This window comes from Pogona vitticeps, chromosome 1 (assembly GCF_051106095.1).
Source record: "Pogona vitticeps strain Pit_001003342236 chromosome 1, PviZW2.1, whole genome shotgun sequence".
Taxonomy (NCBI): Eukaryota; Metazoa; Chordata; class Lepidosauria; order Squamata; family Agamidae; genus Pogona; species Pogona vitticeps.
In genome coordinates, this window is record NC_135783.1 from 96,595,562 (window position 1) to 96,608,683 (window position 13,122).

General features: G+C 38.0%; 1 protein-coding gene across 3 annotated transcripts in view; it reads right to left on the bottom strand.

The window, feature by feature from the left end:
• Positions 1–13,122, bottom strand: part of AFG1L (AFG1 like ATPase) — an 81,865-nt gene that overhangs the window by 43,581 nt on the left and 25,162 nt on the right. For all 3 annotated transcript variants that reach the window (XM_072998132.2, XM_020801349.3, XM_072998126.2), the window contains exon 7: positions 3,848–3,906. In XM_072998132.2, coding sequence (XP_072854233.2) covers positions 3,848–3,906 — 59 coding nt within the window. The remainder of the gene's footprint in view (positions 1–3,847; positions 3,907–13,122) is intronic.

A 13,122-nucleotide genomic window follows, 5' to 3' on the forward strand; every position in this document is an offset into this window, starting at 1 on the left:
TACGAAATATTTATTCTTCATGTTAGTTAAAGCCCCACAGATATGCACTAAATAACGGTCTTTTCTTCTAATTCTGTCATTGTCCACAATCTCAGCTGGAATTTAGTTCAGAATTCAGAATTGACATTTAGTTCAATTTCTCAGCTAGTTTTGTTTTTAAGGGATATTTTGATTCTTTAACTCTCACAGAATATTTCATAGCTGTTGCTACTCAACCTATAGTTATAGCCATAGACTTCAATACCAAGTACTATGACTTTTGATTGAGAAAACCAGTAAATATTTTGATTAAAGATTAAAAACTAAAAGCAAGAGTAGACTGTGGCTCTCTTTTCCAATATTTCTTAAAATAATATTTTTCTCTTCCCATGTGGAAGTTACATTTAAACCAACATGTATTTAATCTCCAAAAGTATAGTTTAAAGATTAGCACACATATTATACTATCTTTTTAGTATATTCAGACAAATATACTGTTCTGCAAAACAGAAAAAAACTGACCACATTCTGCTTTAGACTAAAAGTGGCAGTTGTTCTGACAACAGGTCAAAGGTATAATGTAAATGTAATTTTTTTGAATGCAGTTGCACAAGGCTTGAGGTTTCCCTTTTAAGATATGTCCTAAACATGAGCTTTTTCTTATGCCAGATTTCCAAAGGGGAAGAAAATAAAAAGCAGTGTTGATAGAAGAGCTGGCTATTAGTATATGCAATCACCACCACTATCACCACCATCACCATGTGATTAAGATCTAAGGAAAGGCTATGGATGGCTTTTGCCTAATTCTGATGAGGTCTGCTACCTCATTACCAACAACTGAAAACTACTACTGCATTTTGTTTCAAGAGAATCCAAAAGTCCTTGCTGTAAAGCAGGCTGGGGGGTGCAGAATCCATTCAGGCTTTCTGTATCACAACCATTATGTAAGAAGTATAAAACACTGCCTTTATGCTGCCAAGCCACAATGACTCCTCTCACATCAAAGTGTTTTCGCCCCTTGGGTTTTTTCTTCCAAATTTATTCATGCCAAGGGCAGGGAGACAACAATTCATACACGCTAATTACATCTAATTATCTATTCCTCCCCCCACCTCAACTTTCGGCCAGCGTTATTTGCTATTTGGGTTTCTCACAACCTTCTCTTGCCCTGTCCATCCAGCTCAACAGTAAGTCTTTGAAGAAAACAGTTCTGGCTTTTTAGAATATTCACAATGTATGGTTCAACCCAAATTAAACTATACCCATTATAATTTTTGACACGTTTTATGTGTTAAATATGAAGGCCTTTTGCTTAATTTGTTAAATTCCTGAGATCTTCATATGGAGAGAACTGCTGGTAACACCCTCTCCTGCAGGAGCTTCTCCTCATGCTTTCTTTTCATGATCTAAATGAAATGTTTATTGGATTAAAGTTCTTCTCTGCAGACCTTCATGGTGGCCTGTGACAAAGCACTTATAAGCTTTATTAATTGGCTTGGACTTTGGGATTGAGAGACAGAAGAAGTTAGGAAAAGACCTTACTTCACATTCTGTCAAAAGCTAGGAAAACTGCTACGGGTCACTTAAATGAATGAATCCCATTACATGAAAACTACAATATTATATACTGATAATAGAATCTGAGTCACTTATTTGAGCCAAACAGTTAATTTACTGAAACAGAGAAGGGAAAAAAAACACTATTACAGTACTGAGATGGAAGAGAATGTTGAAGAGTTAACTACATTTTTAAAACATCAACATAAATATCTATCTATCTATGAGGGAATGCTGCTAGGGAGAATTCTATATTTAAACAAAGTATTGGTGAAAGTCCTGGTTGATTTTTGAACATTTAATTTTAGTTGTTCCAAAAGGTACACAAATATTCAATAAATTTACCATGCCACAGGAAGTTTTTCATAACACACAGGAATTGCAGTTTTGTGGGTCAAACTTTAAATACTTTCCAATTCGAACATTGCTTAAGAATAGCACATAGTTGGACATATACTCCTCCCTTTTTCTAATTCACAGTGACTCATAGCTGAACAGTACTGCAAATATCAAAACTAATTTATTTAATTAGTACAGAACTGAGAGAGAGAGAGAGAGAGAGAGAGAGAGAGAAATTACAACTTCCACAGCTTGGTGGGAAATAAAAGACTCTTCTATTTAAGACTTGCTTGGGTACTTACTAAGAATGGAAACAAAAGGTCTAACTTCTTCAGTAATGAAAAAGTCAATTGATAAGTGAAGACATCACAATATCAAAGACTTAATCCCAACAATTCTAACTCAGGTGACAGCTCAGCAGAGGTCAGGGTGCTGACACTGACCACAAAAGCAAATTTCAACTATTCAGTGTTTTGAAAGCTACTAGGCTATCACAGCATTATAATGGAACTAACTGACAACTCAATTTAATCACCAAGATGACTTTTTTTAAAAAAAAAATATCAACAGACAAATCTGTGAGCTCCTAAGACAGGTGGCTTCACAAAAGCAAAACACATAATCAAAGCATTTTATACATCCTATTCCGAGCAAAAGAAAAAGAAAAATCACATCTCTCCCATTTGCTCTAAATTTGAATAGGCTGCAGGAGGCTGTGTGCCCTCAATTCGATGTAATAGCAGGCAGCACTTAAATATTCCTAATAATAAATTGTGGCTACAAATAATGAACATTTAATATCACAAAAGCTAACAGAACAATTATAAATAACCCACAGACCAATCTTATACATTACTAATTTTAAGTAAGCTCCACCAAATTTAATTATGCCTACTCCAAAGGAAATGCACAAAACTATTACTACATAAATATTAACGAGTGCTGTGAAGAGAGACTCACTAGGAGACATACTTGTTCACGTGAAATTAGGTTATTGTGTCTGTGAACAAGCATGAAATTAATTGAAAACATTCCAAAGGATCAGGGCAGGTTACTTGGACCCCACACACGGGAGAAGGAAATCGAACTAAAATGCTAACTCATACAATGCTAAGTATGTTTACCTTTCACTAAAATCATCTGGTAATGTATGCTTGTCCCTACTGATTTCCATAAAAGACTGTTTAAATATTTTGAGATTAGAAATTAATTATTTAAGAAGTCTTCACAGATTTAGAACTTGCATGGTGAATGTATTTGCTCTTGATTTCCTTCTACCTATGAAAGGTTACTTAGACTATTTTGAAATGCAACAAAGAGTTGTGTAGTATTTTTAAGACTAACAGATTTATCATAACATGCCTTGTTAACCTATAACTAAACCATCCAACAGTCAGTTCTTCTCCATATAAGGTAAGAATCCTAATACAAATAGTTTTTCTTCTTTATTGTACCTAAATATCAGGAAACCTAGATATTAGGGAAAATCAATGAGACAATATTCAGTTGTTGTTTTTAACTGGCTTTGATTTTTGGCATTGACAATCCTATAATCATGTGGAGGAAATCTCACAGTTGTTTGTATTTCTAAAAAAGAAATGACATAAACATGTAATTGGGTGCACTGCTCTTCTGGATTTCTTTGGGGGAATCTCATTTTGGTAACCTTTCTTTTTTATTCCATTGTTCTGAACTCTAACAGAGAAAGAACATTTCCTGAATTCAGAAATGTCAATTCCTGCTCTCGCCCTGCAATTAACGCCTGTAATATTTTTTTTAAAAAATAGTAAAATGCTTTGCACTCTCTCTCTCTCTCTCTCTCTCTCTCTCTCTCTCTCTCTCTCTCTCTCTCTCTCTCTCTCTCTCACACACACACACACACACACACACACACACACACACACACACACACACACACACACACACACACACACACACACACACACACACACAGAAGCATGACTTCCCTTACCTTCAATACAGCAATGAATGGTACAAAGTTAGCTCTCTGGAGTCCATTTTTATAGAGATCTGAAAGAAAACACATTTTGTCTCATTTTCTGGAAATATCCAAGAAAATATTCCATCTGAGCAAAAGTTAGACTTCAGTCTGATGAAAACCAAATAACATTAGCAGAAAAAATATGGGTTGTGTTTGGGTGTCAACACTAAACCATGGTGCAATATTACCACAAGCACTGACTTCCCCACAGGTTTCCATGTGCTCCATTCTGTCCAAGGCTCTGGAGAGAATGGAAGCTTCTCCTTCCATTTGAGATTAATCATCATAATAACAGAACACAAAAGCTGCATTAAATGAATTCTGGCATATTTTCTGACTCCCAACAGAATTCCAAAGTATTGAAGATTAGTGATAGGATAATATTGTTGGTAGGATTAAGGGTTTTTATACTTCTTGTATTTCCTGAATCTACCAAGAATTCCAATCCAGCACCCTCAGGCAAGCTACTGAGATGCAGAATATGGCACTTCTGCTTCCTTGCATTATGGTTCAACAAAAAGCAGCATGGGCCTTTTTTTTTTTTTGTCCCCACACATTACACTGCATTAACACAGTTCTGTTTCTGAATGAATTCAGCAAGAAAACATGACTCTAGGACTAAAGTATTAGCACAGAGGTCAACTACTGTTAAATATATTTTCCAAACCCAAAAAATGGGTTATACTTAACTATGGTTCATGAAAATGAGCCAGTTTCATAAGCATTAAAGCATTAAAGTTGTCTTTTCCCTCTAAGTCACAGCTGAGGTTACCCACTATTTCACTGGGTTTAGACAACAAAACAAGCTACATCTCTTCAGTATAGATTTTATTTACTGCTTTTAACATAGAACTTGAATAATTATTTTTTCATATTTGTATACTTCCTATTTTTAGCTTTTGAATATTATCTTTCTAATTATGTAAGCCACCTTCGGTCTTTTTTAAGGTGAAAGATGGGATAAAAATATTTTAAATATTTTAAATAAATCAAATAAATTAAATAGCAAATACACTTGCCTTCACTGGGATAAAAAATTCATTGGCTGTACACTCACTTCAGTACATACTTATTTCTCCTCTCCCCTAGGCCAAACATTTTTTTAAAATGTTAGAATAAATGTCATATATATGAATAATTTTTCAATAAGGTATAATTTTACATACATGTATTTATGTTTGTATGGGCACATGTGTGCATGCTGTATTCCAACTAACCTACATTGCAATAGGAAGTAACACCATAAATACCTTCACTCCAGTGGGAACTACCGTATTTTTCGCTCCATAAGACGCACCTTTCCATAAGACGCACCAATATTTAGGAGAAGAAAACAGGAAAATATAATCTGTTTTCTTCGCTCCATAAGACGCACAGACTTTCCACCCCCCTATTTTGTGGGAAAAAGTGCGTCTTATGGTGCGAAAAATACGGTATCTTCTTAAATACTTTATTACCATACAATATTTATGATGGGCAGCTCCACTTCATTAGAGTTATTTATTATTTCCCAATGGGTTCCCAGCACTTACTAGCAGCATGGACCAGCTAAGGAATACTGTGACTACAGAATACAGCCACTACTAAATATGCCGTTTAATACTCCCTGGTTTCAGATACAGTGGTCCCTCGACTTACGGAATTAATCCTTATTGGAACAGCGACCGTATGTCGAAATTTCCGTAAGTCGAAGCACCATTTCCCATAGAAATGCATTGAAAACGGGTTAATCCGTTCTGGCTGAAGGAAAAAATACCCCCCCCCCAATAAAAATAAAACACTGCAAGCCCCTGGGCCTGCAAAAAAATAAAATAAATCTAAAATAAACCTAAGCATAAGTCCACCAGCCCAATCTCACCCTGCAAAAGCCTCCCAAAACACTAAAAAGTTAAAAGCAGCACCTTACCTCCACTGCTTGCCTCCCGGCTCGCCCCCTGTTTGCTCCGCACCACCCTCTGGGAAATTCAAATGGCGGAGGATGGCAAGGAGTGAGCAGGAGGCGAGCCGGGAGGCAAGCGGTCGAAGCACCCTGGCCAGCTCAAGCCTCCCAGTGCTGGGTGACCGCTGCCTCTGCGGCCCCCGCTGCGGCCGCCAGACCACCCAGGAGGCTCAAGCCTCCTGGCTCTGAGTCACCATCACATCCCTTTCCCTAACTGCTGGGGCGAAAGAGCTACAAAGAAGCATCCTCTTCACCACCAACAGTTAGTAAATTTAAATTCCCCACCTTTTCTCCCTGCCTTCTTCCTTTTGTAAGTGGAAGCTCCAGCCGCAAGTCGAACCAAAATTTTGCGGCTGGATCTTTCCGTAACTCAAAATTTTCGTAAGTAGGGACGTCTGTAAGTCGAGGCACCACTGTATATGCTGTACTGAAATTGGGTGAGGGTTAGGAGAGGGTGGAAGACAGAAAATTCCTGCGAAATCAATAGAAACGAAACCAAAACTAAGTTTATTAAAATTGAGCATCAATGTAACTTAAATTTCTTATTCTGATACCATTTCCCACAAAACACTTGGGTAGTATTTGACACGCAACTTTTAATGAACTTCTACACAAAAGGTAGATACAAGATCCTTTTAATAAAGTCACTTCTATTGCTAAAGATCTGCTGACAGCAACACTCCATTGCTTAGCTAAAAAAGCTGAGCTCTCAGAGCGTAGCCAAGTCAAATTTCCATATTCATTTTACTAAAATAATAAACATGGCACACATTTTTGCTACCAAGAGGGATCATTAGCTGCCCCTTTAGTAAAACATTGTCTAGATCAACTATTCCCAACTCTGAATCCCCAGATATTCTTGGACTACAAGTCCCAAAAATAATAGTCAGCACTACTTGTGATGAAAGCTTCTGGGAGTTTTAGTCCAAAAACATCTAGGCACCCAAGGTTGGGCAACACTGGTCTCGATGGAGCCAATTACAGGAACTGGAAACCGGAATGTGAAGAAATCTCACGTTCTAGACATTCTATCAAAAATTCTCCAACTGCCATAAGAAATCTTGCCTCCAGAATAAGAGCAAGACTACCAAGTGTCCAAAATACTATGATTTACACAATTTGCGCAAAATATCTCTAGCAACAGTTCCCTGCCTGGTTAAGCACACGCAATATGTGCACATACCTGTGCAGATGCAAGATAATATATAAAAAACACAAAAGGCCAGGAAAGTTGCAAATAAGCTATCTAATTCTTCTACAAAATTTATGAACTACGCAGTGGCTGCCATGCTAAGATTTATGAACTGCACCAAAAAAAAAAACCCCTCAAAAGTGCAAAAATTCTGTCCAAGATCAAGTTTTTAAAAATCTTAATTTGTCACCAGAAAGGAAAAAATTGTGCCATTCCTTAGTTTGTGTGAAAGAATGAATTAGGACGTGATTCCTCATGGCACTTCCAGCGTTTGCAACATACACATTTGGGATTTGTAGGCTTGTTGATGGAATCCAATTCAGGGCATACCAAGATTATCTCCAGAAACAGTTATGCGAACATCTTTTCTTCTGGGACACTTAGCACACTTTCTACTTATTTATACCTGTACACTGTAAGTGTCATTTGGCTCATAGAAACTGCTATATTTGAAGACAACCTTAAGAAAATAAAATTCTGAAATAGAATCTGCACTTAAACATCCTTATTGAGAACCGCTGTGGGGTTTAGGTCTGAGATTCAATTTTAGGCAATTTTTAAAATCTTAAAATAGATACACTCATAGTTTGGATTACATTTGGATACAGTAATTATATATCATTAAGTTGACTTAAAAGGTAAAGGTAAAGGTTCCCCTTGACAATTTTTGTCCAGTCGTGTTCGACTCTAGGGAGCGGTGCTCATCCCCGTTTCCAAGCCACAGAGCCAGCATTTGTCCGAAGACAATCTTCCGTGGTCACATGGCCAGTGCGACTTAGACACGGAACGCTGTTACCTTCCTACCGAGGTGGTCCCTATTTATCTACTTGCATTTGCATGCTTTCGAACCGCTAGGTTGGCGGGAGCTGGGACAAGCGACAGGAGCTCACTCTGTCGCGTCGATTCAATCTTACGACTGCTGGTCTTTTGACCCTGCAGCACAGGCTTCTGCGGTTTAGCCCACAGCACCACCACGTCCCTAAGTTGACTTAGGAGACTTCAAATTCAAACTCAACATTTGGTTTAGGTATGTGACTGTGCAGTCAGGTTGAGTTTTAATCCCCACTGTGCCTCCTTGACAAACTGGACTTGATGATCCACAGAGTCCCTTTCAGTTCTAAGATGATGATGATCATAATCATAATCATGATTTAACATAATTTTAAAGTTAGTTGAGCACTTGTGTAAGGTAAGGTAAGGTTCCCCTTGACATTTTTTTAGTCCAGTCATGTCCGACTCATCCCGTTTTCAAGCCATAGAGCCAGCGCTTGTCCGAAGACAGTTTCCGTTGCCACATGGCCAGCGTGACTAGGGAACGCCGTTCAGTCTCCAGGAAATCAACAAGAACATATTAGTGTAAATGGAGTATAAGAGTTTTTGTTTCCTGATCTACCTAAATTCTGCTTTCTTTTCATAGTTCAGGATTCCAATTATCTTAAAACGTTATCCCTCTGGAAAGTTAACCTCCATTCCATAAAACCTGTGCCAACTGCCAACTCTCACAATGTTTGTATTGTATTGATTTCTCACAATGTTTCCAAAACATCCTTATGCTCAAATGTAATTGTGATTTTAGGCAGACTGCTCTGTAGTAAACCCTTTGAACATTGCAGCTCAACTGCTTTCAGGATCTCAGGATTTTTTCTAACTACTGTAGTGTTTGTGAACAGTGTAGTTCAGGAAATTACAAAGCTGTAGTAAGTCAAAATGCATCCTTTTGTACTAATTGTGAAAACTTAAATGAGGTTTCAAAGGGAAGGCATTATAAGACGATACAGGTGTTTAATCTATACATGCAATTACTGTGGACATGGCATAAAGATGTGTTGTTGGGGCCTAAGTGATTTACTGTTTGGCAGACAGTGACTAACACCTTGAATTGCACATACTGTTGTCTGCATCACCTGGATCTCTTACTCTGTCAGCCAAATATGGCCCAAAAGCTATGCTAGGGGCATTGGTTTAATATCAGTTATATTGCTGTAAGACACTTTTGGCTTCACTGACTCATTCATTCATGGCTAGTATCAAAGGTGTTGCACTCCTTCCTGAGAACCTTGAGATAAGGCAAATGCACAACTCAACTCTAGAGAACTCAAACTGTGGAATTTCTAGACCTCTTCCACAAAGTATAGGTTGATGTGTCTCAGTCCTATGTAATTATGGTACAGGCACAGTTAAAATTTTATACACAACATTCTAATTATTACTAAAATTTGAAAATGGGACACTTTGTTCTCTGAAACAACATGGGGCATAAGAATAATATTACAGGAGGACTGTGATATCTGTGGGGGATTGATTCCAAGCCTCACCACGGATGCTGAAAAACTGCAGAAATATCAAATGCTATACATGGCATATTCCGTGGTGTAGTGGACAGAGTGACAAACTAGGTCTCTGGAGAAGATGGTTCAAATCCCAGTTCTGCCATGGAAACTTGCTGGAGGAGCGGAACTGGTTTAACCACTCCATAAATACTGTATCTCACTTAACTTGAAAACCTGGCTCCCTCTAGTGGCTAGTTCTGGTAAATGCACCATGGAAATACATATATACAGTAAATACAGTATTTCAGGGTGGTGGTGGGGTTATTTAATATTTTCAGGCAATGGATAAGTGAATCCGTGGATACGGATCCCATGGATAGTGAGGTCCTACTGTACTTAATTAAAAAGCACAAAAGAAGAACTACTGTAGGACAAAGGTTTGGAACAGATGTTGCACCCATTTTCAAACTGAGGAAGGGATGGTTCCAGTAGCCACCAGAAGTATGTATTTAGGATTACAGAATGGCAGATTCCATTTAGCAGCTTGTGAAAATCCTCAAGAAAACCTGAGGCCATATGGAAGATGATTTCTTTTCCCTTCTTCTCACCTAAAACCAGCAGCCTTTGTTTTTACCAAGCACCAAAAAAAAAGGGTTGGGCATCATGGACCACTTATGCAGCACCACAAGATTCTGGGGGTGCTGGATGCAGAGAAGATTGGCCTTATGGTAAATAGGGAAGCAAGACAGAAAACATGACTACTGTCACCACTGGAATTCAGCCTTTCTTGCCTACTCTGAAATTTAACTGTCATATGGTTCCTGGATCTATTGCTATGTCTTGTAACTCAGGATTTTGGCGGTATCTACGAATGCTTTTCACCATTGCCATCTGGTGAAAAGGATAGATCCTTCCCTCAAGCTGCTAACAATTACTCATGCCTTCCTAATCTCAAAGTGAGACTTCATGGAACTCATTTTACAAGAACCTATATTCATTTCAGGACAGGAAAGCTGACACAGAAACATGATTCCTTGGGAAGTAAATGATATCAGTAAATTATGTGATACAAGGATATCTGCAAGCGGGATCTGAAGGTCTTAGGAATGGACCAACAGATGGGAAACCTTGACATCTGAGTGTTTAGCCTGGAGGCAGGCAGTGCAGCATGGCCTCTCCCAATTTGAAGAGGCACTTGTTCAGCAGGCCGAGGCAAAGAGGCAGTCCCGAAACCAGCAAAATCAGGGAGCAGGACAGGGGACAGATTGTATTTGTCTTCAGTGTGGAAGGGACTGTCACTCTTGTATTGGCCTTCTCAGCCACACTTGACACTGTTCCAAGACCTCTATTCAGAGCATGTTACCATAGTCTCTCAAGACTGAAGGATGCCTACAAAATTATATCAGTTCTTCAGCATCTAATCTTATCTTGTTATTATCTTCAATGTATGCTCCAGTGTTTACCTCTACAAATAGTACAGGTCCAATTAGAGGATATCTATTTTCTGAAAACTGTAAGAACACCTATACTCAACAAAGATTCCACCGGAATATATCACTTGCCCATCAGATGTATGCACATTGGGGATAACTGTCCCTAAACAGTGCAAATCCTATCCACTGTAGAAATGCAATTGTGAAAAGCTGAATCTCTTTTAGAGATGCATTGTCAGCCCTCCCTCTAACTTATGTTAGACTATGTTTAAGGCAATGGTTCCCAACCTTGGATTCCCCAGATGTTCTCAGAAATCCTGGCCAGCACAGCTAGTGGTGAAGACTTCTAGGAATTTTAATCCAAGGACATCTGGGGACCCGACGTTGGGAACTACTGTTTTAAGGAAAAAAGACAGCAGGCATAGAATACACTTCGTGTGTCACTTTTAATACACAGAATGTATTTAAAACTGGGTTGACTCAGAGATACATATTTTCAAGATTTTGAGAACCTTAAAGCTATAAAAATTGAAAGAAGCAAAACAAAAATCATTAAGATTATCTGTAGGGGTAAATGATGGTCTCTCATTAGTGGTCTACTGCAATGCCAGTTAAGCTGCTGGAGAGATTCTACAGACCCTTCCAAACTTCCCTCCAAACAGTTTGAGATATTAAAAAAGAAATGGCTGATTTCAACATCAGTTGTTGGAAGACTCTGTTATAAATGACACTCTACATGCTTGCCATAGATCCACCTTCTGTTCATCATTTTGCTTGTGCACCCAATGTCACAGACACGTCCTATTTTTTTACTTTTAAAGTCTGAAAAAATATTTACTTTTTTTAAAAAAATCAAACTCATATAAATTGTTCACAAGAGAAGTAAAACTAGACACATATAGTAATTCAGAAATAAGCAGTCAAACTTCTGTGAGCGAGGGGCACAAAGGATTCAGAATTTAATCATTTTTGAACTGCATTGCCAGCTGCAAAAACTATTTGGATGATGTGCTCGGGAAATCCTAAGTAAAGACTTGTGTTTAAGCTATGCATGAAAAATAATGAGCTTCTGGTCACTTCTTGATCTAAGAGTCATTAAATATATACTAGTGTAATTAGTAAAGCATTCTTGCCTTTCTATATGAACATCCACAGATAAAGAGGATCTTATGCAACATACATATATATTGAAACCTCAACATCTGCCAAAGGACAGTCACAGAGGGGATCTCCAAGATGTCAGGAGCCATAAAGTATGAGGTTAGCAACATTTCTATCCCTTGAAGGTGTCTGGGCACCTGCTATTTCTTACACTAACTTTCTTTCATGTGGAAAAGTACATTTTCAGGATTTTTAAAACAACTTTAAATAACTGTTTAATACTGTCAAATGTTTAATTTTTTTTACTTTATAATTTACTGTGGTTTTAGTTGGTTTGATTTTTAGTAACTTGTGAGCTGCCTTGGCTCCCTTAACTGGGAGAAAGGTGACACACAAATGAAAATGAATGAATGTAACATATAACAACACATTCAACTACCTAAAGAGACTGAGACAGTTACCCAATAGAGAGCACCAAGTGTTAAGATGCTTACAAAGTGCATATTTGCACTGAGGGGCCATTGTATAAGCTCAGAAAATGAAGGGACAACATGGAGTCTGAAGTACATCTCTTATGAGTTAGTGGTGTGCCAGTAAATGTAAATTTTTGAACTTGCATGAAACTGTGTTTTTGCTATGTTAAGCTTCTGGCTCTGCCTTCTAAATATGTTTCATTCATGGTTTATATAACAAGGCATTGTACAATAAGGAAATGAATTTAAGCATGGTCCCAAATTGATTCTTTACTATTTAATATCACTGTGGAGACAATAACATAGTAAAGCCTATTAGGGTAGCACTTAGAAATGGGCATCTGAGTATGCTTAGATAATTGCCCAGTATACAGCTGGCAAAATACAGCACACAAACTTTGAATGCACCCTCATTCTAAGGCATAAAAATCTTTTACGTATATCAGTTACCTGTCCAGTTACCCCTACTGTGAAGTTGGTGCATTGCAATATACCTTTCCCATCAGATTCTTCTTTTAATGGATTTTAGTCAGGATTTAATTGTGATTCCAACTCAGTCATTCCCATCTGCACCTAAAAATTCTCCATATTTCCTTCAAACAGGCATGCAGGACTCACTCAAGCTTATTCCAATAAAGGAAAGCCAGAGATTGAAAATTCTGGGAAATTTTCAGAGATGTAGTCCAAAAACGCAAACCTGTACCCCTCCAGTGGGAATCTGTCCTTCAACCTCCTATCCAGAGTCTGCTGTTTCATGCAAGCCTTGAATCATGCCCACTGAGGCTTGAGAAAGCCTTACAATAGAGTGCAGACAGAGCTAGCACATGTAGTACAGTG